This window comes from Chiloscyllium plagiosum, chromosome 48 (assembly GCF_004010195.1).
Source record: "Chiloscyllium plagiosum isolate BGI_BamShark_2017 chromosome 48, ASM401019v2, whole genome shotgun sequence".
Classification (NCBI taxonomy): Eukaryota; Metazoa; Chordata; class Chondrichthyes; order Orectolobiformes; family Hemiscylliidae; genus Chiloscyllium; species Chiloscyllium plagiosum.
Window position 1 is genome coordinate 7,635,037 of NC_057757.1, and position 27,988 is coordinate 7,663,024.

The 27,988-nt window shown below is 42.1% G+C and overlaps 1 protein-coding gene across 3 annotated transcripts in view; it reads left to right on the plus strand.

Annotated features, from left to right (window-relative positions):
- The window catches only part of znf622 (zinc finger protein 622), a 29,103-nt gene extending 3,710 nt beyond the window's left edge, over window positions 1-25,393 (plus strand). For all 3 annotated transcript variants that reach the window (XM_043683604.1, XM_043683603.1, XM_043683605.1), the window contains 6 exons: window positions 4,424-5,035; window positions 5,603-5,842; window positions 9,586-9,748; window positions 14,227-14,339; window positions 21,743-21,883; window positions 23,417-25,393. In XM_043683604.1, the coding sequence (XP_043539539.1) occupies window positions 4,426-5,035; window positions 5,603-5,842; window positions 9,586-9,748; window positions 14,227-14,339; window positions 21,743-21,883; window positions 23,417-23,550 (1,401 nt within the window). In that variant the 5' untranslated portion in view covers window positions 4,424-4,425 and the 3' untranslated portion in view covers window positions 23,551-25,393. The remainder of the gene's footprint in view (window positions 1-4,423; window positions 5,036-5,602; window positions 5,843-9,585; window positions 9,749-14,226; window positions 14,340-21,742; window positions 21,884-23,416) is intronic.
- Window positions 25,394-27,988: the final 2,595 nt, after the last annotated feature.

Below are 27,988 nucleotides of genomic sequence, written 5' to 3' on the forward strand. Positions count from 1 at the left end.
GCGGAGACGAAGGAATTGGGAATATGGGATAGCATTTTTACAGGGGGCAGGGTGGGAGCCTAGGTAGCTGTGGGAGTTGGTCGGTTTAAAGTAAATGTCCGTGTTGATTCGGTCGCCCGAGAGAGAAATGGAAAGGTCTAGGAAGGGGAGGGAGGAGTCTGAGACGGTCCAGGTGAATTTGAGGTCTGGGTGGAAGGTGTTGGTAAAGTGGATGAACTGTTCAACCTCGTGGGAACACGAGGCAGCACCGATACAGTCATCGATGTAGCGGAGGAAAAGGTAGAGGGTGGTGCCAGTGTAGCTGCGGAAGATGGACTGTTCCACATATCCTACGAAGTGGCAGGGATAGCTGGGGCCCATGAACTCAGGGATGAACTCAGATTTCTCCAGTTTCCTCATTTCCCCTCTTCCCACCTTGTCTCAGTCAAATCCCTCGAACTCAGCGCCACCTTCCTAACCTGCAATCTTCTTCCTGATCTCTCCGCTCCCACCCCATTCCGGCCTATCACCCTCACCTTGACCTCCTTCCACCTATCGCATTTCCAACGTCCCTCCTCCCTACCTTTTATCTTAGCCTGCTGGACACACTTTCCTCATCCCTGAAGAAGGGCTTATGCCCGAAACGTCGATTCCCCTGTTCCTTGGATGCTGCCTGACCTGCGCTTTTCCAGCAACACATTTTCAGCTCTGATCTCCAGCATCTGCGGTCCTCACTTTCTCCCCATTTCAGCCCATTGAGTCAGCTCTGCCATTCAGTCATGGCTGATCAGTTTTTCAACTCCATTCTCCCACTTTCTCCCCGTAACCCTTCATCCCCTTGATACTCAAGACCTATCTACCTCAGTGTTAAATATACTCAATGACTTGACCTCCACAGCCTTCTGTGGCAGTGAATTCCATAGATTCACCACTCTTGGCTGAAGAAGTTTCTCCTTATCTCTGTTCTAAAATGTCTTCCCTTTTCTCTAAAGCTGTCTCCTCTGGTCCTAGTCTCTCCTACCAATAGAAACATCTTCGCAACATCCACTCTCCAGACCATTCAGTATTCTGGAAGTTTCATCCTTATAAAATCCACCAAGACAGACCCAGAGTCAAATGTTGTCAATTCCTGAAACCATTCTCAGAGTATTTTCTGAACATGGCCATTACATCCTTTCTGAGGTATGGGGCCTAAACTGTGCACAATACTCCAAATGTGACCTGACCAGAGCCTTATCGAGCCTCCCTCGGAAGTTCATCCCTGATTTTTATATTCAAGTCCTCTCAAAATAAATGCCATCACTGCATTTGCCTTCCTGGCTACTGACCCAACCTGCAAGTTTACCTTGAGAAAGTCCTGGATTAGAACTCCCAAGTGTCTTTGCACTTCAGACTTCTGAATTTTCTCCCCATTTAGAAAATAGTCCATGCCACTATTCTTTGTTGCCTTCTTTCCAATGAGAACAGACCCAAGTCTCTCAGCCTTTCCTCATAAGACCTTCCCTCCAGACCAGGCAACATCCTGGTAAATCTCCTCTGCACCTTTTCCAATGCTTCCACATCCTTCCTGTAATGGGGTGACCAGAACTGTACACAATATTCCAAGTGTGCCTGCACCTCCCTTCCCTTCCTTGACACCTCTATTTCCATTTCTAGGGGTAGACTGGCCACCAACATCCATTACAATCCAAACAATTCCCACAGTTACTTTGACTTTACATCCTCATACTCTGCTTCCATTCTCCATTCCATTTTTCCAGTTCCTCCGGCTCTGTCGCATCTGTTCTGATGATGCCGACTTTGACAAGGATGCCTTCAAAATTCCACTTTTTTCAACTGAGTATTCCCCAACACTATAGTTGAAAAAGCCCTCAGCCAGGTCTACCCCATCTTCCACACTTTGGTCCTCACCTCCTCTCTTCCCTCCCATAACAGCAATAGGGTTCCCCTTGCCCTTACTTACCATCCCACCTGCATCACATCCAGAGACCATTAGCCACCATTTCCACAACCTCCAGCAGGATGCCACCACCAGCCACATGTTCCCCTCCCTTCCCTTCTCAGGCTTTCACAGGGATCGGTCTCTCCAGGACACCCTAGTCCACACCTCCTTAACTCCCAACACCCTCCACAGCCTCATGGCACCTTCCTCTGAAACCACATGTATAACACCTGTCTGTTTGCTTCCTCCCTCCTCAGTATCCAAAGGTCCAAACACACCTTCCGGATGAAGCAGCGCTTTACCTGCATTTCACTTAATCTAGTTTATTGCACTTGGTGCTCTCATTATAGTCTCCTCTACATTGGAGAATTGAAGTGCAGACTGAGTGACTGCTTCATAGATTATCTACGTTCTGTCTGCAAAAAAGCTTCTTAGCTTCCAGCTGCATGCCACTTCAACACACCACATTATTCCCTGGCCAACATCTCTGTCTCAGGCTTCCTGCAGTGCTCCAGCAAAGCTCAGTGCAAGCTGGAAGAATAGCAAGTCATTTTCCATTTGATAACTCTACAGCTTTCCGGACTCAACATCAAGTTCAACAATTATGGGGCTTGAGCTGTCCAATGTCATTACCCCAATGCCCACACACCAGGCCTTGCTATCACTTGGTCTGATATGACATACAAGCTATTGTTAGCCACTAATGGTTTCCATTAATAGCCATTCCCCCTCCTAGCCTGATCATTATCCAGTCCTTTATCTGTTCAACTGTTCTTCTCTCACTCTTTGGGCTCTATCTCCATCTATCGTTACCCCCTCCCCCACCCTATCTCCTGCATAAAAATCATTATTTTCCTTGCTTTCATCCATTCTGAGGAAAGGTCACTGGACGCAAAATGTTTGTTCTGGATTTCTCTCCATAGATGCTGCCAGATCTGCTGAGCTTGCAGCAATTTCTGTTTTTGATTCTTTATCGTACAGATAGTTCTTCTATAACACGGTTGCATTCTTATGCAACCCCGTGTTACAGAAAAATCGCTTAATGTGGTGGCAGTCATGTTATAGTGAACACATGCTTTAAAAGTTCACACTTTGGAAATAGTGTCCCCAATTTGTATATCGTGTTATACTGACAAAAGACGCATTGTAGCATAGTGCCCTGCACTCAACTAGACAGAATTTTCTGATTTATTACATCTGTAGTTTGACTTAGCTATTGCTCTTAATTCTGGGTCTTGAGGTTAGTTTCTGCAATAATCATCTAGCGACAATACCACCTCCCCCATTGCCTCCCCCATCGTGAATAGAGAACCCAAAGCCCAGGAGACCCCCACCCCGATGGGGGCCCGATGTCCAGGCAGGTGTGCGAATAGGGGTGTCAAATCCTCTGATGTATACACACAATTGAATTTAGACTTCCATCATTAGTTCAAATAACGTCATATATCAGTGATGTCACAGCCAGCTTGCATTTGTGTAGCTTGCATTAATGTAAGATGTTCCTGACGCTCTATATTAGAAAATTTGGCCGAAGAGAATTAGTTTTAAGGAGTATCTTAAAAGTGGTTAATAAGTTTTGAAAGTAGAGTCACCGGTAGATAAGGTAGTGAAGAAGATATTTGGCATGCTTTCCTTTCTTGGTCAGAGCATTGAGTACAGGAGTTGGGAGGTCACGCTGCGGTTGCACAGGACATTAGTTTGACCACTTTTGGAATATAGTGTGCAATTCTGATCTTCCTATCGGAAGGAAATATAGTGTCAATTCTGATCTCTCTCTCTTCCCCCCCCCCCCCCCCATCGGAATAATGCTGTGAAACTTGGAAAGGGTTCAGGAAAGATTTACAAGACGTTGCCAGGATTTGAGCTATGGGGAGAGTCTGAATAGACTGGGGCTGTTTTCCATGGAGCTTCAGAGGCTGTGGGGTGACCTTATAAAGATCTGTAAAATCATGAGGGGCATGGATAGGATAAATGGGCAATGTCTTATCCCTGTTTGAGGCAATGCAGAACTAGAGTGCATAGGTTTAGTGCGAGAAGGAAAATATTTAAAAGGAAGCTAAGGGGGGATTTCACCAGGTAGAGGGTGGTGCGTGTATGGAATGAGCTGCCAGAGAAGGTGGTTGAGGCTGGTACAATTACAACGTTTAAAATGCATCTGGGTGATTATATGAATAAGAAGGGTTTAGAGGAATACGTGTCAAGTACAGGGAAATGGCACGAGATTCGGTTAGGATATCTGGTCAGCATGGACGAGTTGGACCGAAGGATCTGTTTTCATGCTGTATGACTCTAAGAAGACAGAGCCAATGAGAGAATTCAAGAGTGTGAGACCTAGCCAGCTGTAAATATAGCCAGCAATGTTGAGGTGAAGCAGATCTTGCTAACAGCAAAGATATTGCGCTTGGACTCTGGATTTGATTTTTAATGGACAATGACAATAATGTTTGTTCTTTGTGGACCTGATTTATTTTTCTGTGTTCTATATTTTATTTTTGTTTTAAGCAATGTCTTCCTACACCTGCATCACGTGTCATGTGGCTTTTGGTGATGCTGAGATTCAGAGGTCACACTACAAAACAGATTGGCACAGATATAACCTGAAGCGTAAAGTCGCAGAAATGCCTCCAGTGACAGCTGAAAACTTCCAAGAACGTGTATTGGCCCTGAGATCAGCTGTAGAAGAGAAGAAAAAGGGGACTGCCACAGACTGCACATCTTGTGGTAAAAGATTCGCCACCTTCAATGCCTATGAAAATCATTTAAAATCCAAGAAACACCAGGATGCAGAAAAGAAGTTCGCGAGCATTGCAAATAAACAGCTGGAAAGGCTGAATGTGAAAAATTTGGAGATGGGGATAAGCGAGGATGGAATGGACAAAGATACCGTGAATATAGCCATTCAGCAGGCGGTAAAAGCTCAGCTGGCTCCCTCCACGAGGAAAAGGACTGTTGTCCCAGTAACTGAAGACGCTTTGTCACAAGTCACAGTTAGCAGCGAACAAAACAAGAAGCCTGACAAACCACCTCGGTTACTCTGGTTCGAACAGCAAGCTGCAAAATTGGACCAGCTCGAGTCATTTGAGGAGGAAGTGACGATGGAGGATGAAGATGATGGTAAATAATGACAAATCAGCATCTTGTTTCTGGTTTCAGTTTTATAAGAGTTGCGACTTTATTTCCTGTAACAAAGATGTTCTCAGTAATAAATCAATTCGCTTCTGGGTATGTTAATTTTGATTTAATTGATTTATTGTCACGTGAAAAGCTTTGTTTGAGTAGATCATAGTAAGCAAGGATGTACAGATCAGAAAGGTTTAGACAGAGGTTTGCCGGTTGCATTGCACATGGTGAGCACTAGGCAAGAGCGACATTAGCAAGGCTAGCATTATTTGAAGTTAGAGACTTCATTCATCAGTCTAATGACGTCCAGGAAGAAGCTGTTCCTGAACCTGCTGGTGCGTGTGTTCAGGCTTCTGACTGATGGAAGAGGTTGCAGGAGGTTTGCACTGTACTCTTGGGCATAACAATTGATCTGCATTTGTTTAACAGAGAAAAGGTTGCCAGCTCTGAATATATTCACACTTACACATTTGTACTGAGATTTATATCAAATAAAATACTGTTTTATATATATTGAGTATAAAAATGCCTTTGGTTTCAACTTTGAAATTTTTCTGCTAGGTGAATGGGAGGATGTGGATTCTGTCTGTGATGAGGAGGAACATTTTAAAAATGAGAGCCGAGCTGATAAGCTGACTGAAGACTCTCCACCTGGCAGTATTCAAATAACAGACTGCTTATTTTGTTCACATCACTCTCGATCTCTATTTAAAAATATTGATCATATGACAAAGATGCACGGTTTTTTTATTCCTGACATTGAATATTTAGTGGATCTAAAGGGTTTGATGAAGTACCTGGGTAAGTAAGAATGAAATATACATTTTAACAATCTTCTTAATGGCAAATTAATCTACCTAATTTTTAATAAGGCATAAAGAGGAAACTTAAATAGGGTCATTTTGGGAAATTGTCAGATCTAAGTGTGATCATTAAAACAGGTTGTGTTAACTGAAAGGGTGGTTGTCATGCTGCGTTGAATCTTATACAGAGATCCAGACCTAGTGGAACAGGGGTCTTTTGATCTTTTTACCTCTAACAGTGTAACTAACATTCCTTTCCCAACTGTGTTGCTATGGAGAACTGCCAAGCAGAGCGAACATAAAAGAACACTCAACAAACTCATGGACACAGTGTTGACATTTTTTACAAGTGCAGTATTAATATTTGACAGAGAATTGAGTGTGAAGAATGTGGTGCTGGAAAAGCACAGCAGGTCAGGAAAGTTCTCCTGCTCCTCGGATGCTGCCTGACCTGCTGTACTTTTTCCAGCACCACACTCTCGTCTCTGATCTCCAGCATCTGCAGTCCTTGCTTTCTTCTGTATAAAATTGAGAATTTGGTGAAAATTAATCTGGTTGAGTCTGATTGCGAGGGATCTTGAGTGAGCAATGGGACTGTTCATTAATCTGATGGTTTCACTTTTATGTCACTGAGATGAGTGAAGACTCAGAAATTGAAATCGACTATCAGTTGCTCATGATAGGTCATGTTTCTCTGACTATCTATCATTTTACTGAGTTTTGAGAAGATTTGTAGCTCAGGTTGAGGTCTGGATGTAGGTTTGCTCGCTGAGCTGGAAGGTTCGTTTTCAGATGTTTGGCCACCCTACTGGATAACTTCTTCAGTGACCCTCTGGATGAAGCACTGGTGGTGTAGCCCGCTTTCTATTTGTGTTTGGGTTTCCTTGGTTTGGTAATGTCATTTCCTATGGTGGTGGTCATTTCCTGTTCTTTTTCTCAGGCGGTGGTAAATGGGGTCCAAGTCAATGTGTTTGTTGATAGAGTTCCAGTTGGAATGCCATGCTTCTAGGAATTCTCATGTGTGTTTCTGTTTGGCTTGTCCGAGAATAGATGTGTTGTCCAAGTCGAAGTGGTGTCTTTCCGCATCCATATGTAAGGATACTAGTGAGAGCGGGTCATGTCTTTTTGTGCCCACTTGATGTTCATGTATCCAGGTGGCTGGTTTTCTGCAGGTTTGTCCATTACAGTGTTTGTTGCAGTTCTTGCAAGGTATTTTGTAAATGACACTAACTTTCCTTGTCTGTGTAGGATCTTTCAAGTTCATTAGCTGCTGTTTTAGAGTGTTGGTGGGTTTGTGGGCTACCATGATGCCCAAGTGGTCTGAGTAGTCTGACAGTCATTTCTGAGATGTCTTTGATGTAGGGGAGAGTGGCTCGAGTTTCTGGATATGTTTTGTCTGCTTGTTTGGGCTTGTTGCTGAGAAATCGATGGTCTGTGCTCATTTTGTGCCCATTCTTTTTGAATACACTGTACAAGTGATTTTCCTCTGCTCTTTGTTGTTCCACTGTGCTGCAGTGTGTGGCGGCTCATTGAAATACGGCTCATGTTCACATCCATCAACATCAACCTGGCCAAAGAAACACTGATTACACCAATAGAAGAATCAAAGACACATATACCAAACACCACCAACTTCATCAGCAAGGATAATATCGTCAAGCTAGTGGACCTATGCTCTACCAACTTCAACAACAAAACCTACAGACAAGCCAACGGAACATCCATGGGATCTCCAATATCACGGTTCTTAGCAGAGGCAGTAATACAGATACTCGAACCAACAGTTCTGCCAACCATCCAACCCAAACTTTGGGTCCACTAAGTGGATGACACCTTTGTCATCACTAAACGAAACAAATTGGAGGAAACCTTCAAGACTATCAATAATACTCTTTCTGGCATAAAGTTCACTAAAGAGGAGGAAAACAACAATAAACTGCCATTCCTAGATGTCGCAGTAGAACGAACAGCCAGTGGGAAACTTCTAACCAGTCTGTACAGGAAAACAATACAGACGGGCCAAATATTGAACTACAGAAGCAGTCTTCCTAACATCCACAAATGAAGCTGCATCAGAACATTATTTCAACGAGCCGGCACACACTGCAGCTCAGAGGAACTATGTAGAGCAGATGAAAATCACCTGAACAGTGTATTCAAAAAGAACAGGTATCCAATGAACACAGTCTGCTGACTTCTTGGCAGCAAACTCAAACGAGCAGACCAAACACGTCCAGAAGGTCTAGCTACTCTTCCCTATATCAAAGACATCTCGGAAATGACTACCAGACTACTCAGACCACCTGGCTTCATGGTAGCCCGCAAATCCACCAACACACTAAAACCGCAGCGAATGAACTTGAAAGATTCAATACAGACAACAAGTAAAACTAGTATCATCTACAAACCATCTTGGAAGAACAGTGACAAACAGGCAGAAAACTAGCCACCAGGATACATGAAAATCAACTAGCCACAAAATGACATGACCCTCTCTCACTAGCATCCTTACATACGGATGCGGAAGGACAACGCGTCCATCCTCTGACAAGCCAAACAGACACGCACGAGAATTCCTTGAAGCAAGGTATTCCAACCATAACCATTTCAACATATGCATTGACTTGGACCCCATTTATCACCTTCTGATAAAAAGAACAGGAAATGCCATCACCAAGCTAAGGAAACACAAATAGAAAGCGGGCTACACCACCAGTGCTTTATCCGGAGGCTCACTGACCAGGTTACTTAGTATGAATATAGGACATAGAAAAATACAGCGCAGTACAGGCTCTTTGGCCCTCGATGTTGCGCCGATCCAAGCCCACCTAACCTACACTAGCCCACTATCCTCCATATGCCTATCCAATGTCCGTCTAAATGCCCATAAAGAGGGAGAGTCCACCACTGCTACTAGCAGGGCATTCCATGAACTCACGACTCGTTGAGTAAAGAATCTACCCCTAACATCTGTCCTATACCTACCACCCCTTAATTTAAAGCTATGCCCCCTCGTAATAGCTGACTCCATACGTGGAAAAAGGTTCTCACGGTCAACCCTATCTAAACCCCTAATCATCTCCAGGAACCCCAGGAGAAAGTGAGGACAGCAGATACGGCAGAGTCAGAGTTGAAAAGTGTGGGGTGCTTCACACAGCAGGTCAGGCAGCATCCAAGGAGCAGGAAAGTCGACATTTCAGGCATAAGCATTCCTGCTCCGTGGATGCTGCTTGACCTGCTGCATTTTTCCAGCGCCACACGCTTTGACTCTGGGTACCCCATCTTTTTGTTACTCTTACCAAAGTGAATCACCTCACACTTACCTACATTGAACTCCATTTGCCACCTTTCTGCCCAGCTCTGCAGCTTATCTATATTCCGCTGTAACCTGACACATCCTTCCTCACTGTCAACAACTCCTCTGACTTTCGTATCATCCGCAAACTTGCTCACCCAACCTTCTAGCCCCTCCTCCAGGTCATTTATGGTGATGAAACGTCTGGAAACGAACCTTCCAGCTCAGCGAGCAAACCTACATCCATCATTTTTAATGCGTAGTAAATTGACTGTCAAAGGACAGTGTGCATTTCTGAGTTGTAACTAATTTAAGCAATCGTAGAGCTAGTATTTTTAACTGTTTGGGTTCAGAACTTCAATTTGAGATGCTAAAAGGTTTTGGATGCGGTTCATTTAGCGTTATATAAGTATCTGCTTGTGATGTTTGCAATTTTATTTTTGCAGGAGAAAAGGTTGGTTTGGGAAACGTTTGCCTGTGGTGCAATGAGAAAGGGCGGTCCTTTTACTCGACTGAAGCTGTCCAAGCTCATATGGTTGACAGCAGCCATTGTAAGCTCTTCACAGATGGAGATGCTGCTCTTGAATTTGCAGACTTCTATGACTTTAGGTAACAAATTGTGTTTTTCATTATTTGCATGTCTTTTGAAGGGAAATGATCCTACTTTTGGTGGAAACTTGGGCACTATTTTGAAAGTGTTTAACATTTGACACTTTAACCTAATGTTGGTCAAATTGCCTTTGACCTCATCATCCACATTTTTCAATGCTTCCCTCAAAGCCACTACTTTTAGCATTTGTTTATGGCTTAAAACTAGTTTGCTTAGATATGCATTCCCAAACACACACTGTCTAGCCCAGTGCTTTCCAAACTTTTACCATTTTGACCACATAGCAAGACATGAAAATTGTTGTGACTTCTAGGTATTGTAAGAGATGCTGGGAAGCTCGGGCCTGTTAGTGAGAGCACAGCTGTTACAACTTGAGTGGATCTCCATGATGGCCACTGCTACTCAAAACTTGGGACATCAGAATTTCAGTTTTTAGCATTTAGGATCATGGCCCCCATTTTGGGAAGCTCTGTACTGGCCTTAGGATAGGCATGCTTTCTCATCTGATTTGATCTCATCCCCAGCTAATCGTAGACTATCGTCCATTGTTTCCTCACTATTGCCCCATCAGTGGCCTTCTGAACAAGGGGAACAAACTTAGAGGATATCTATTATTACTTTGACCACTTAAGTCTGTAAAAGTCACCCTTGACTATTCAGTAAGCACTTGTAAGTTATACAAACCCTGGGTTTCTTTTTGGTAACATCAAACAATCCTTTACAAACTCTGATCTTGCTTTGTCAAACAAAGTGTTGGGATCTTGAGAATTGCTTCTTCAGTGGGCAGCACGGTGGCACAGTGGTTAGCACTGCTGCCTCACAGCGCCAGAGACCCGAGTTCAATTCCCGCCTCAGGCGACTGACTGTGTGGAGTTTGCACATTCTCCCCGTGTCTGCGTGGGTTTCCTCTGGGTGCTCCGGTTTCCTCCCACAGTCCAAAGATGTGCAGGTCAGGTGAATTGGCTAAATTTAATCTAATCTAATCTAGTGCTATTTGTTGAGCTGCTTTGGCAGCTTCCTCGCTTCTTGTTGCTGCTTTTAATTTGTTTCTCCATCTCTTTAATTCTCAACGTGCTAATGCATGGACTGTGAATCTTGTTGCTGATCACCTTAGCTTTCTGAAGTTTGGTATACACCCGTCAACTTATGCTGTGACTCCTTGTTCTCCTGAACAGTTCAAACTTTCATTTGCAAGGGGACTGGAATTAAAGAATTAAGCAAGTATTGTTACAAATTTACAGGTCTTTGATGATGAAACTGCATCTGGAATACTGCTCAATTTGAGCTTTTGTACTACTTACGAAGTTGGACAGAATACTTGTGGATTGGGAGGCAGGAAGTTAGAATTTGGTATTTGTCAAATGCTGGGGGAGGGGTGGGGAAGCATTGTATGGTCCCTTTAAAAGATCACATGCTTTCTCTAGGCTTTGAGATTTAAAATGGATGCCTGTGAGCAGCAGCTTGAAAGTTTGCAAGTATACAGCACCTGAATTGAAACGTTAGTATCGAAAGCTGGACAGTTAGCAGGCCAATCAGCTGTTTTGTTTATCAAAACAACAGGCTTTTGAATTTGGCCAATCAATTTGAACCAGGAACTTAGACACCCAAAAAACCTATTAAACTTCAGTCTGATGGTTTTGGCAACATTGGACCAATGCGATTGTAGAAATATTAATGTCATCAAGGGTATAAAAGAAGGGGCCAGTTGGACAAAAAGAGCCTAGAGCTACCTGCCATCTGCCAGAGTTAATGACACTCAGCTCTCCAGGGAGAATCACTGCTCTCTCCACCTCCTCTATGTCTTAGAGAAAACACTATCTGAATAAAAATGGTACCAACAGTGCAAATACTGTACATTCCTAACAGAAAAGTCGACGGAGAAGGCACTTCTGACCGGAACACAAGCAGCTTTGATAATTTTGGAAAGTAGTGCAGGATTGATTGGTCATGTATGGTCTGTTCATGTTCCTGTTTCTTATGTTCATAAGCCCATCAGTATTCTTTCCAGTCCTTGTGGTTACTGATATTAAAGTGGCTACTTGCTCTTTGACACTATCTCTACTTCCTTCAACTGTCATCCCTTATGTCTTCGTAATGCCATTCCACTGCCAACCTTTTTTTGCCCTCTGCGAATACCTTGAACGTGTTAATGTCTGACGAAGAAAAGAGAAAATGCAATTTGATTGGAGAATCCAGTGGTGTCTGGCTAGTGGTGACCTTGGTGCTAAGGTTTTTTTTCTCTTGCTTTGAATTTCTGTGCCTCCGATGTATTTTGTTTCCCAATTCTCAAGCAGCAAGCTTTGTTTTAATGCACTTCACGATTTCTGTTAAAAAGTGTTACCCTCCGAACCACTAGTCCAAATCGTGTCAAAGTCGTCTAATAAAACATAATCAGTGAAAGCCTAAATCACAATTTCCCATCTTGTCACCTGTCAAACAGACTTGCACACAACATAATCACTATAGAAATCAAATTAGGATAAATGTGCTTAAAAAGTGTTGGTAAATAGCAAGATGAATAAACCTCCCTGTAAATATCTGCTTTTTGGCCATATCTTTTGTGTTTTACAAACAAAGTAGAAAGATTAATAGTGAAATCAAATCGCATTCTGCAGGAGCATACCCCCGACCAGGGACAGACTCAGCGGGCAGGCAGGATTCAGCCACGTGGCAAACTTTTATTCGAGCAACAACCAGTTAATGCAGGGAGAGAGCCAAAGCATCTTCCCAAATCTGGCCTTGACATGAGAACACAATTTTTATCTTAATCTTTGGCTCAGATCAGAAGAGAGATCACTAACACTGATTTTTACCTTGATTTACTGCATTTTATATAATAATGTGTTACAGTAATCACAGTGTGGTCACTGAGTCTTTCCCTCTTATTCCATGCACCAAAGTCTGTGAAACACCGAATCAATGATGGGCTTTCCTATGAACAGCTCCAGGTTCCCATGATCTCATGGTGTTTAACAGACGCTGTAATCTCCAGGTCTTAGGATCTTTTTATTCATCCAATGAACTCGCTTTCCAAAGTTACTGGTCATACTCCTTCAGGTCTGTCCCAGACTTGTTTATCTCTAAGGACAGCTTGAATCATTATTCATTTGTAGTCCATATGCTAGCTCTATCAAATTCTGTTGCTCCTTTTATGTATAATTGGGACAGTGAAAAATATATTAAAAATACAAAGAAAGTTGGTTTTAATTAACTGCTATAAGATTTGTAATATTAATTCCTGTTATCAAGTTAGTTAAGTTATACAGCTACTTCTACTGTTAGGACTTAAATTGGTTGCAGCCTATTTATCAGATTAATTTAGGGCATTACCAGGCATTTTTGTAAGAGATGGGAGAAAGTTGTTGTGGTTCTGTTCGCCGAGCTGGGAATTTGTATTGCAGACTTTTCGTCCCCTGTCTAGTGACGTCCTCAGTGCATGGGAGCCTCCTGTGAAGCGCTTCTGTGATGTTTCCTCCGGCATTTATAGTGGTTTGTCTCTGCTGCTTCCAGTTGTCAGTTCCAGCTGTCCACTGCAGTGGTCAGTATACTGGGTCCAGGTTGCTGTGTTTGTTGATAGAATCTGTGGATGAGTGCCATGCCTCTAGGAATTCCCTGGCTGTTCTCTGTTTGGCTTGTCATATAATAGTAGTGTTGTCCCAGTCGAACTCGTTGCTTGTCATGCACTATAAATGCCAGAAGAAACATCACAGAAGCGCTTCACAGGAGGCTCCCAAGCACTGAGGATGTCACCTAGACAGGGGACGAAACGTCTGCAACACAAATTCCCAGCTCGGCAAACAGAACCACAACAATGAGCACCCGAGCTACAAATCTTCTCACAAACTTTGATAGGAGAAAATGTTCCCTGAGACTAATTAACTTTGTTTTTCCCCTAATGCTTCGATTATATTCAGGTTATGTGTATCTGCAATTATGTTGAAATCTGTGATTATCTGAAGAATCTTTAACTAGAACCTATTTCTTAATATTGTGAATAACTTCAAAGAAACAACCAATTACTACAAAATAACTTCAGCTGTTGTTTTCAAAGCTGCTTAATGAGTTAGGTTGTCTGGTTAATGGGCTGAGATTTACACCCCTGTTCTAACTGGTGCTGCTTACTTAATGGGATGACATCCTTTCATTAATGAGGCTGGGATCAATAACTCCTCCGTCCCTCGGCAACCTCTCATCAAACTCTCTTAGACAGTTGCTTGCAGGACCTCTTGTTGACCTTGGAGTCGGCCTGTTCAAAGGTACCATTGTGTTTCACTGAAGTGCCGGAGCAGGCTGGTGATTCTGTTTATCTCTCGTCAGCCATTTTGTGTCTTAATGCTGGAGCCAGTGGTCTCATTTTATTTAACCCATGTCAGCCATTTTGTGTCTTTCAAACATGGGCCGCCCTTGCACGTTCCAGGACAAGAGAAGACTCTCAATCTATTTGCTGACTTTTTTTGTTTTGCTTCTCTGTACACAGAGGGAGTTATCCTGATCACAAACATGGAGAAGATATTGACATGAAAGCTGCAGAGATACCAAACAAGAATTTGGAATACAATGAGGAAACAATGGAGCTTGTGCTTCCTTCTGGTTTGTATCCAGTCCTGATAGGTCATCTTTCATCTGTGTTACACAGACTGGGTTGAACAAGTTTCATGTTTATGGACTAAGTTGACAAATTTGCAGAGATCACTATTGTTGGTAATAAGTGAAATATTGCAGTTACTGGAAATCTGATTTAAAATTAAAATACTGGAGAAACTCCAATCTGGCAGCATTTGTGGAGAGTTTGCCTTGTTTTAAAATTTTGTGACTTCTGTCTGTGTTTCGTTCACATAAATTAAGGTTGGTTATGCAAAAAAATTCATACATTCTGGCTTATATTTTCAATTTCTAAATGTTCTATTCTCCTTTCTTTGAAAATTAACATCAGGAATTTGCCCTAAAATGCTGAACCCTTTCAAATTTCAGAACATCTTTTTTAAAAATAATCTGTAACCAGCCTTTAAATATAGATTTAAGAATGGCTAACTTTACATTTAACCCTGATGCAATGTATTTAACTGAGGGGTTCTAGAGTTCTCTGGCATTTGTCCATATTCGCTAAGAATTGGGCTTCAACATTCAAGACTATTTATGATTATTACTGGTAAATCAGATTTTCAGTTATTAATGCCTCAAATGGCTATACCACAAGAACACTTGCCAGAGCAAGAAAGATAATTTTTAGTTACTTTGTCACAATGTGTTGTCAAGGGTTTTAACAGTAATGTTCCACCTTTGCGATTAGATGGGCGATTGGTCAGCTTAATGGGAGTATGATCGTGCCAGGTTTTGTCAGAGCAACAACAAAGTGCCTTTCATTCAGCACTCTCTTGCACTTATACTATCCATTCCCTCAATTCTCTTTTAGGTAGATTTGGAAAGAAAATCTTCATTTGTAAAATTCATTTTCAGATTAGGCCTTCAGTAATATTTGTGATGTCATTTTAATGCATGCATTTATTACGGTAGGGGAGGAGAGGCAGGACACGGTAGGTGGGTAGAAAAGTGATCAGAGTCAGAAATATCAAAATGCATCTAACATACCCAGGATCTAATTCAAAATGTTGATACAATTCAGTGCATCTATGTTCTTGGTGGCAAAAAGTGTAAAAGTTCTATTCTTCAATGTAATTGTTTGTCAAAATATTTGCCCATTTATTTCCCCAAATTCTGTTCTCAGCCCCTTTTTAAAATCAGTTTTTATCCAATCTGCTAATTTGGTTTTAGCCATAATTGTATCCACTGTAATATCAACAGTATTATATTACAGTCACTGGTACCTATAGATGTTCCCCAATTGCTCTTATGTGCACTAATTTGTTCCCCATTGATCAATCTACCTGTTAAAGTTTTTACGTATTTGATGAGCAAGGATTCAAGTACACATTGTAGTTTTTCCATTCTTTTATCCCCTTTAACCCCTTCTGTCCAGTTAGTAGTGGAGCAGTTAAAATTCCCCACGATTATCTTGGAGTGCTTTTACATTTTTGCATAATTCCTCCTCCAATTCTCTTCTCCGAATAGGTAGTTTGTCAGGGACGTCTCGTGTAGTGGATCCTTTTATTATCTTTTCTCAATCCATAAGGACTGTCTTAGCCTGTTTTTGTTCCACATCCATAATGATTCTTGGTAAATACTACTTCATCTTGTCCCTTCCGATAGATGGTTGCCTCTTGACCTGCTGTTTCATTACATACGTTGTGTTGCTGTAATGAATTTAAACTAATTTAACTCTCTTTTTTACTTTGTTCAACCACCTTGTTAAACTCTAGTTCTATAATTGTATTTCCTTGCCATCAATGCCTTCCTTGTATTTACCTGCTCTGTTCTATTTATGTTTGGGTTGCTTGCGTTTGTTGTGGAACCTTTTTTGGCATCTCCGTCTTTATCCCTTCTGTTTAGAGAGTATTGGGGCACTTCCTCTCCAAACATTGTTCCAGCATGGATAACATGCAGTAGATTTACTCTCTCCCTTTTGAGTTCCTCTCTAGCTGCCGAGATAAGCCTTACTCTGGTGGGAAATACAGCCTTTGGGATTTCTTGACTTGGCTTTAGAGGATGCTCTCTATCCCCTTGTTCATCGAGTCCCTATTACTGCGACATTTCTATTCTGCTCTTTCCCACCCTAGACAGCTATGGTCCCTTCTTCTGCATTTTGGCTATCTTCTCTTTCCTTGCCCTCAGATAGTGAGCCTATTAGACGTGTAGAGAATACCAGTATTGGTAAGATCTCCATTTCAATCTCTTTCTCAGTCCACAGTATCTGGCTCCATTTCTATTCTTGAATGTGTTTTTTTTCTAGGAGTGTACTATCTAGATGGAAATTCTTCCCCCTTTCCATGTGTCGGAGTCTCTCCATTTCACACTCCAGACTAAGTTGGAGACAGTGAACATTTTAACTCGAGAGGGTCTCTGCCCTTAGGCTCCCACGTTTTGTAATATCTTGGACGTGGCTTGTTTATGTATTTATTTATTTAAAGACATGTTTTATTCTTTCATGGGGAGGGTGTTACTGTCAGCATTTACTGTCCATTCTTGATTTACTGAGTCAAGAGTCTGAGTGCAGCTGAAAACCAGTCACATTGTTGTGGGTCTGGAGTTGCGGTTAGGCCATGCCAAGTGAAATTATTAAATTATGTTTCAGAAAAGGACATTGGTGAACTAACTTTCGTATGACAATGATTTCATGGTTACAATTAAACTAGCTTTTAATTCCATGTTTATTAATTCAATTAGACTTTCGCTATCTGGGTGAGAAAGGTTTGAACCCATGTCCCCAGAGGATTAACTAGAAGCTCTGGATTGCAAGTTCAGTGACTATACTATCACCCTATCACTTCCCCACTGGCTACAAAACATTCATCAATTACGTAATAATTAGGCTATATGTTTAATATAGTGCTTGTACATTCCTGCTCTTGAACCAAACTAATTTGTAAACAGAATGAAGTCTTAAACCTCACCAATCCATTACCAACCCAGTTAATATCTCGGTTTCAGTTGTCAGGACTTGCTGTGTCCAGCTCTCTCCTCGAAATCACTTTTCCTATAGAAAAGCGAGAAGAACTCGGGCATTGCATTGATGAAATTCATTTTTGTGCTGGTTAGGAAATCGAGTTGTAACTTATTGTTAACTCTGAGCGTCGGGCTTTTTCATAAAGAAAAATATCATGGCATCTACCTGACACTGATGATTTATTTTGTACATGCACTTTCCTATTTTTGATGATGCAGAGGTGCTGGTGTTGGACTGAGGTAGACAAATTTAAAAATCTCACAATGCTAAGTTATAGTCCAGCAGGTTTATTTGGAAGTACTAGCTTTCGGACCTCAGGAGTCTTTTTCCTAGGGTGAAAATGTTAAATATTGGGAGGCATAGATTTAAGGTAAGAGGCAAAAAGTTTAAAGGAGGTGTATAAAGCACTTTTTTTTCCAAATGTTTTTGGAGCTCTTAGCTACCTACAAAGGAGCTGTGCTCTGAAAGCTTGTACTTTCAAATAAACCTGTTGGACTCTAACCTGGTTTTGTGATTTTTAACTATTTATTGTGGGGAAAATCAGAGTCTAGGTTTGATGACAGAGCTTATTGCACAAGGAAATGCCAGAGCTCCAGGGAGAGAGTGAGTCACCAACAGCACAGTGGTCAGCTGCGATTCATCTCTCAACCCGGAGCACGTCAAGATACCTTTGTACATCTTGTGATACAATAGGTCAGTGATGAGATTATTGTCTTTGTAACATGACTTGTTTATGGTAATCATTGCAGAATTGTTGATAGTTTTGATACAGTCATTATCAGTTCCAGTGCAGCCTTTGTTAAATTTTCAGCAAGGTTGTTAGCTTCAGTACAGGCGTTGTCAGTTTGTGTCTGCACGGAAGTCCATTGTTCTCATAATGGGCGCTAATCGCTCTTATGAGAAGGACGATTACTGCAGCACTGGCTACTAGCACTCTGTATTGAGTCCATATCAAACTGTTAGCATTTCTACAAAAGGTGTTGGCTGGACCCAGACACTTTGGGGGCAGTGTACGTTACTCATGTGCATTCTCTTCCCCTACCCACCTTAAACTAATCAGCGAGGTTTAGTGCATTGTATTGACGTTCTGGTGGCCCCAGGCAGTGTCTGTATTTGCTCTGCTGTCTCCATCCATATTGTGGTCTGGCAGCCATCTTATGTGTCAAGTGACCAACTCATGGCTCAGCGGCCATCTTGTGTGCCAAGTGTCACCCTGCTCCATGCCATCTCCCTCCTCATTATGATGAACATTCCTGATTGATAGGATCTCAAAAATAGAAATTATAATACTTGAGACTTCTTGTGATTGTACATTTAAGGGGTTTTATGCCCACATGGTATGTTTGGTGGCAGGAAAGGGCTTTTAATAGAACAGTCCAGCACAGGAACAGGTCCTTTAGCACACCGTTTGAGCGCTGACCATTCCAAACTAATCCCATCTGCCTGTGCATAAGCCAAGACCCTCTATTCCCAGTCTGTTCATGTCAGTCTAAATGCCTCTTAAACAATCATATCTGCTGTCATACATGCTTCTGCCACTTATCCTGGCAATGCATTCCAGGCACCTCGGTTTTTGGGGAAAAAAAACTTGCCTTGCACATCTCCTTTAAACTTCTCTCCTCTTACCATAAACCTAGGCCCCCTAGGATTCAACATTTTCACCTGAGGAAAAAGACTCCTGACCACCCTATGAGTGGCCTTCCACCAGGCTTTCATAATTTTAGATTGACTCAGGTCGCCCTTCAGCCTCTGTCACTCTCTAGTAAAAACAGTTCAAGTTTCTCCAACCTTTCCTTACACCTACGACATTCCAATCTAGACAACATTGTGGTAAACCTCTATTGCACCCTCTCCAAAGCCTGTACATCCTTCCAGTAGTGTGGTGACCAGAACTGCGCACACTGCTCCAAATGCGGCCAAACTCAATTCTTATGCAGTTGCCACATGACTTGCCAAATTTTGTAATATTGGGCAAAAACATGATGGTCATTTAAATTAATCCCTTGTACCTGTCCATGGTCAATAACCCTCCTTTCCTTGCTAATTTATGTACTTATCTAAAGCCACCTTAAACACCCATATTGTAGCTGCCTCCACTACTACCCCAGGCACCTAACACTGTTTTAAAAAAAACATCTTGCCCCTCTTTTTCCCTTAAATGCTAGGAAAAGATTGACTGTCAACACGATCCATGCCCCTCATAATTTTATAAACTTCTATCAGGTCTCCCCTCTGCCTCCATTGCTCCAAAGAAAACAACCATAATTTGTCTAGCTCTCTTTATAACTCATATTGTCTAATCCAGGCAGCAGCCTCTCAAAACCCTCCATATCCTTCCTGTAGTGTGGTGACTGGAGTTGAACACAATACTCAAAGTGTGACCTAACCAAACTTTTATAAAGCTGCAACTTCACTTCCTTATTCTTGTATTTAATGCCCCAGCCAATAAAAGGGAGCATCCTATCTATTAATGTGGCCATTTTCAGGGAGCGATGGATCAGGACCCCAGGATCCCTGTATACATCATTGCTGTTAAGCGTCCTGCCGTTATACATTTCCTTAACATTTGATCACTCAGTGCAGCACCTCATGCTTGCCTGGAATAAAGTCCACCTGCCATTTCTCCATCCATATCTGAAATTAGTCGATATGTGACTGTATTGTTTGACAACCTACTGTATTCACAACTCCCTTCTTCTCTCTCTTCTCTTCCCCCCTTACCCTCCATCGATCTTTGTGTCTTCTGCAAACTTACTAATCCACCAATCAATGTTTTAATCCAAGTCACTTGTATAAGTCGCAAACAGCAGAAGTCCCATTACGCATCTCTGCGGAATGCACTACTTACGGACCTCCAGCCTGAGAAACACCCCACTACCCTCTGCCTTCTATGGGCAAGCCGATTCTGAATCAATGCAGCAGATCCAAGCATGCATCTTAATCTTCTGTTACACCACGGGGTAAACCCTTCTGCTTAATTTAAAACCAGCAACACAGAAAAGATTTGTCTCATGCAGTAGTCTATAAAAGTTCGTGTGGCCAGGGCTATGTAAAGTAAAAATTTACAATTTATTTTTTGTTATACTTTTGAAGTAAATTAACTAGCCACTATATACAGTTTCTTTCTCTAACCTATCTTTTACCTTCCCTTCTGTAATACCAGTCTGATAAAACTCCCAATTAAGGTTTACAAAAGGGACACAGACACACACACACACAGTCTTATATCCCAGACCCCCTATCCCTAAGAATCCTCTTCAATAGTTTCCTGGTCACTGGTCTATAATTTCCTGAATGATCCCTATTTCTCTTCTTGAACTGAGGAACAACATTAGCTACTTGTCAGTCCTGAGGGACCTCTCCAGTGGTTAGAGAGGATACAAAGATATTTGTATCTTTGTCAGTGCCATTTGCTGTATGCTTTCCTCCTGCATTTGACCTCCCAAAGTCTATGACATCCCATTGGTCCAGATTAAATTCCATCTACCATTTCTTTATCCACTTTCCAGCTGGCTATATCATACTGTATCGTTTGATAACCTTCCTTACTATCCACAACTCTACCAATTTTCATTGTAAACTTAATATTTGGACCATGTTGTTTCATCTAAATCCTATTACTGATTACAAACAGATCCCAACACTGATCCTTGCAGTCCTCCAGTCAGAAAAACACCCTCTACAGCTGCCATCTGTCTTCTGTAACCAAACCACTTTTTCCAACTTGCCAACTCACCGTGGATCCCACGTGACTGGACCAGCCTACCATGAGGGACTTTGATCAAGTCGATGTGGACAATATCATGACATCAAATTTGTGAGACAAGACTTCACCTGCTGGCTATTTTGAATAAGTCCATAAGTAGACATTTTGCAAATCGTTAGCAAAAGTCCCATCTATGACCAAATGATGAAAGGAAAGTTATTGATGGAGCTGTTAAAGGTAGGCCAAGGATATTACCTTGAACCCCTATTGTGATGCCCTGTGGTTGAGATGACTGACCTCAATAACTCCAACCAGATATCTTTTCACCTTTGATTCCCATTGACTTTGGTTTTGCTCAGCCTGTTGAATCCCATGCTCTGTCAAATGCTGCCTTGATGTCAAGGTCAGTTATCTGGCCTCAACTCTGGAGTTCAACTTCTTTTGTCCACGTCTGGACCAAAGCTATAATGAGGTCACGATCTGATTGGGCTTGCTGAATGTCAGTAAGTACTGTTTGGGAACCCTGTTGACAATGCCTTCCATCGTTTTGATTTGAGTGTAGACTGATGGGACTGGGTGAGTTGGATTTGTTTTGCCTTTTGTGGACAGGACTGTATCCAGGTAATTTTGCAGGTGCTCCAAGAGTCAAACTGAAGAAATATTGAATAAATTAAATACGCTTGCAGTATTTTTAATTTTGTTTTTTTTTTTGCTGAATTTTCACAGGTGCCAGAATTGGTCATCGATCATTGCTGAGATATTATAAACAACATTTTGGGATGTCTCGAACAGTGGCTACTACTGGGAGTAACACCTTGGGCAGAGTGCTACAGCAGTACAAGGCACTGGGCTGGTCAAGTGAGCTTGGTACGGCAAACTCTGGATATTGGAACTCTGAAGTAAAACCTGCTGGAAATACTTGGGTTAAGCAGCATCTGTAGAGATAGATGCAGAGCGAGCATTTCAAATCAATGATTATTCATCAGAACGGGAAAAAATTTAAAAATGCAATAAGGGTGGCTCAGTGGTTAGCAAATGCTGCCTCACTGTACCAGGTACCTGGCTTCAGTTCCATCCTCTGACAACTGTCTTATGTGGAGTTTGCGCATTCTCCCTGTGTCCGGGTGCTCCAGTTTGCTCCCACAGCCCAAAGATGTGCGGGTTAGGGTGAATTGGCCTTGCTAAAGTGCACACTGTGTCCAGGGATGTACAGGCTGGATAAATTAGCCATGGGAAATCCAGGGATTGGGTGGGATGCTCTTCAGAGGATCAGTATGACTCAATGGGCTGAATGGCGTGTTTCCACACTAGGAATTAAGATTGAGGAAGTTGGAGGGTGAAGGAGAAATGGGGAGAAAAGCCAGATGGAAGAAAGAAAGATTAAGCAACAAAATAATTGTTACGAGGCTGAAGGGAGTGTTAGTGAGAGCAGTAATGAAACAACACTGGCTCAGGGGTTAGCACTGCTGACTCACTGCCACAGACCTGGGTTTGTTACCACTCTCTGGTGCCTGTCTGTCTATGTGGAGTTTACACATTCTCCCTGTGGCTGCACCAGTTTCCTCCCACACTCCAAAGATGGGCAGGTTAGAGTTGATTGGCCATGCTCAATTGTACAGTGTCCAGGGATATGCAGGCTGGGTGGACTAGCCATGGGCAATGCAGGGTTACAGGGAGAGGGTTGGATTTGGGTGGGATGTTTTCTGGAGGATCAGTGTAAATCTGATGGGCCGAATGGGCTGCTTTTACTTTGTTCTGATTTTATGATTATAGAGTCATCCAGCATGGAAACGGACCTTTTGGTCCAACCAGTCCATGCCGACCATAATCCAAATTAAACTAGTCCCACTTGCCTTCTCCTGGCCCATGTCCTTCCAAACCTTTCCTATTCATGTATCTATCCAAATGTCTTTTAAATATTGTCATTTTATGAAAAGGTGATGAACAATTATTGTCTAAATGGGGACAGGGAAGGGTGGAGGCAAGAATGAGCAAAGGGAAATCCTGCAGAAAAGGAAACCGAATGGAGGAGGGTCTGTTAGGCTTTGTAACCAGTCTGGAATGCTGTAACATGCCCATCTGAATCTTTAGCATGATTTGTGTTTCTGATTCAAAAAAAAAAGTTCTGCTGACTGATGCATTAAGTAAACAGCTGAACTTCTTGTGTGTTTACTTGAATGTATCTTGAGTGCTTGAAACCTCTGGATTTGTGGCAAATTCCACTTATTTTGTGGATTCCATTTTTCCAGTAAAATTAGTATTTCCTGTTGGAAATGTTCAGGTTGATAATACATCAATTCGCTGCTTACCTTTTTATTAACAAAGATCTGAATTAGCACTAATGATCTGGTTATAAAGTGGTGACAGTGATGTTTTTTTTAATGTTCTCTTTCCTTACAGCAAAAGCAGCATCTCAGAGAAAAGAGCGGGACATGCAATATGTACAAAGAATGAAATCCAAGTGGATGTTGAAGACAGCATTGTCCAACAATGCAACAAAGCAGATGCATTTCAGACCTCAAATCCTATTTTAGCAATTGTCAGCAGACAGTATACAGGTCAACTGGCAAATGCAGAGGATAATTACAGCATTGAACTTTTGACTTCCTGATGTCTTTTCTGATTGGTTTATTGAGGCTTTTGTAGGTTTACCTTTGTCAAGTTAGAAAACTTAAGCAGTTTTCATTGTTGAAACCGTTGTTAAATACTTAATACAGTAATCCAATTTCATTCTGATACATAAGACCATAAGACATAGAAGTAGAAATTAGGCCACTCAGCCCATCGAGTCTGCTTCACCATTTGATCATGGCTGATATGTTTCTCAACCCCATCCTCCCGCTTTCTCCCCGTAACCCATGATCCCCTTGATACTCAAGAACCTATCTATCTCTGTCTCAAACTCTGGGGTGTTGTCCATCTGGCCAGGTGATTTATCCACTTTCTGACCACCTAGTTTTTCCAGCATCTTCACTTTGGTGATAGCCATCATACTCACATCTGCCCCCTCACACTTGAATTTTTTGTGTTCCACTGTGAAGATTGACGCCAAGTAATTATTCAGTTCCTCAGCCATTTCATTTTTCTCCACTCCTATCTCTCCAACAGCATTCTGCAGCAGTCCAATGTCTACTTTTGCCTGTCTTTCACCTTTTTATACCCATAAAGAAACTTACAATAGTCCTTTATATTACTGGTTAGCTTACCGTCTCATTTGATCATTTGTTTCTTTTCTTTTCTTTTTGTTGCCCTCTGTTGGTCTTTGTAAGCTTCCCAATCCTCTGGTTTCCCACAGTCCTGACCACATTATATGCTTTCTCTTTTGCTTTTATACTATCCCTGACTTCCTTAGTCAGCCATGGTTGCCTTCCTGTACCATGCTGCTTTTCCCTTGGGGTGAGCCTCTGCTGTGTCTCCTGAAGTACTCCCAGAATCCCCTGCCATTACTGTTCCACTGTGTTTCCTGCTCGGCTCCTCTCCCGGTCAATTCTCTCCAGCTCCTCCCTCCTGCTTCTGTAGTTGTCCTTATTCAGCTGTAATACCTTTCGAATTGCAGAGTAAATTCAATTGTATTATGATCACTGCCTCCTTAAGGGTTCCTTCACCTTAATCTCCTTCCTGATACATACTATGACAAATTTCTATTATCAGATTGAAGATAATGACCAGTAGATCTGCCGCTGCCATAGCCACCAGGTAATGAGTGACGCATTTGCAAAGCCCACACTTCCCACATAATAGGATCCTAATTGCAATCACGTTGACTTGAATGAGGACACATTATTTATTGCTCAGTTATAATTCAGAAGTGATTGTTTACTTTATTTCTAGTAAAATAATCAAATTAATTTTAAATAGACATCCAATGGTTTAGCTAGACACTGCAAGGTGACAGCAAGTTTACTGTTTAACATTCCATTTGAGGCAGTGTTTTACGTGTTTGCTTCTCAGAAATGAGAAACCCTCTGGAATGAAAGATATTAATAACTGTGTGGCCACAAAGCTATAGATCAGTGAAACATGATTACATTAAAATAAAATTGCTTGGTGCGCAAGTACAAAAGGATATGGGAGGTACTTTTTCCTATAAGCTCAACCATTTGAACATGAGACATCCAGATTCTAAGATTTTTTCAAGTGGGTAGAATCATAGAATCCCTACACTATGGAAGCGAGCCCTTTGACACTCTCTGAAGAGTGTCCCACCCAGACCCATTCCCCTATTATTCTTCATTTACCCCTGACCAGTGCATATAACCTAAACATCACTAAACACTATAGGCTATTTTAGCAGGGCCTATTCACCTAACCTGCGCATGATTGGATTTTGGGAGGAAACCAGAGCACCTAGAGGAAACCCACGCAGATTCTGGGAGAATGTGCAAACTCCACACAGTCGCTTAAGGCTAGAATTGAACCAAGGTTCCTGGCGCTGAGGCACCAGTGCTAACCACCTGGCACACCAAACACAGCTAAATCCTCTACATCAGTAATTGCCTGCAGAATTTTCACTTGATCAAAAAGACCAAGCGATATGGTTTCCCTTTTGCAAATAACTGATGTTTTGAAAATTGTTGTTAAGGTTTGGTCTATTCTCTGTTTGAATGATTGAAAAAATGTCCCTTATTTAGAAGACAGCGAATTCATCAGATCAGAAAATCACTTGCCATGTTGATGGAACCTAACTGCAGCCACCGAATGAAGTAATGAAATCAACAACTGTTATCAGGGAGATGAACAGTGAAGGTCCTGACCAGTTACCCTATCCCTTCTCCCCAGCCCCAAAATCTGCACATTAATGGAATAATCCTTATCCCAGAATTCTAACAGAAGTAACTTCAGAAACAGATTAATAATGGGAGGCAAGAACAAATATTGCAGAGCAATTGTAATGAGAGAATTTAATTGCCATATATCAACTCCGATAGAGTTGGTATAATTCGAAGAGGGCAACTATCACTGAATTCCCCACTGAGTTCCCCTGGTGATTTCCTTTGAAGTGAAACTGAACTGAATTCGCCACGTTAATACTATGGCTTTTGTAGCATCACATGGGAGTCCCTGGGTGGTGCAGCTTTTATTGCCCATCCCTAGTTACTCTTGAGAAAGGTGGGAGTGAGCTGCCTTCTTGATCCACTGAAGTCCACGTGCTGTAGGTAGATGCACCCTGCCAAGGAGCAGGTCAGAGGCTGGGAATATTGCAGGAAGTAACTTCTGTCTCCCCAGAGTCTGTCTACCATGAACAAGCCACAAGTCAGGAGTGTGCTGACATACTCCCCATTTGCCTGGATGAGTGCAGCTCCAAAAACATAGTCGTAGAATCATTCAGCACTCATTGGTCCAACTAGTCCACACTAGCTAGACATCCCAATCTGGCTTAATCCCATTTGGCAGCAATAGCCCTGTAAACCTTCCTATTCCTATACCCATCCAGATGCTTTTAAATGTTGCAATTGTACCAGCCTCCACCACTTTGGCAGCTTACCCCATGCATGCCCCACCCTCTGTGTAATACTTACCCCCTTAGGTCCTTTCAAAATCTCTCCCCCCTCATCTTAAACCTATGCCCTCTAGCCTTGGACTTCCCAACCGCAAGAAAAGGGCTTCGGCTCTTCACCCTATCGATGACCCTCATTTTATAAATCTCTAAAATGTCTTTGATTCTCCACTCAGAAGCCTGATATGTTTGTGTTGAGGAGAGGCAATGGCATTGTGCTATTATCAGTGAATTGTTAATCCAGAGACTGCTATTGCATCATCACGTGTTTGTCAGCTCTCAGTTCAGAACAGCATTCACTCTACCTTAAAGGTATAGTACAAGCCTTCAACTGCATAACAGCCTTCGATCAGGGAGATTGGCGGTTCTGCTTTATGGTAGATGGAATAGAGGGGCGGAATGTTATTGTAACAGAGAGAGACTGCAGAAAGGTAATGTTCTGGGCTCATGGGTTCAAACCCTACCACAGCAGATGGTGGAATTTGAATTCAGTGAAATAAAAAACATCATGAAGTAAGAATTGAATGATGACCATGAAGCCATTGGTGATTATCGGAAAGGCCCATCTGCTTCACTAAGGTCCTTTCGGGAAAGAAGCTGCCATCCTAACCTGGTCTGGCCTAGATGTGACTCCAGGCCCACGTCAATGTGGCTGAATCCCAGGTGCCCTCTGGGTAATTAGGGAGGGCCAATGAATGCTTGTCTGGCCAGAGACGTTCACATCCCCATCAATGAATCAAAACAAAGCTGTGCATGAGCATGATTCCAATCTGTGCTCAGGAATTGAATGAAAAGGGGGTGTGCCTGGTGTTATTTATTTATCTCATTGAAGTGGCCCTTGAGCTTGAAAAGACCGAGATTCTCCTTTGTTCCTGTGACCTGTGTTCTTGAAAAGGTATTGTGACTTTTTGACAAAGTGTACAATAAATAAAGGTAACCATCAACAAATGGTCCTGGAATCAATTTTAGGAAAAGGCTATGATTGATTGGTGTGGTTGGGTTAACCAAACCATTACAGAAGTGTAGTCCAATAAGACTGAAACACCCTGTTTATAAGTAAACCCCCGTCTGACAAATCTATTTCATTGTAGTAGCTGAGAGGATCAGGAAACAGCCTACTCTTGCCCCCATTGTCTATCGGCCCATCGAGCCTGCTCAACCATTCAATATGATCATGATCAACCCTTTATCTCAATGACACGTTCCTGCTGTCTCCCTATACCTCATGACACCATTAGAACCTAGAAATCGATCTATTCCTGTCTTACGTGTATTGAGTGAGTTAGTTCTACAGCTTTATATGGTGGAGAATTCCACAGGGTCAGCAGTCTGAGTGAAGACATTTATTCCCACCTCAGTTTGACATGATCTGCCATCGATATTGATGAAATGGAAATCATTTCCTGTCGGTTTTCTGACATCACCAACTGAGTCCCTTCACCTTCCAGACGCTGAAATATTCCGTCACTCATATT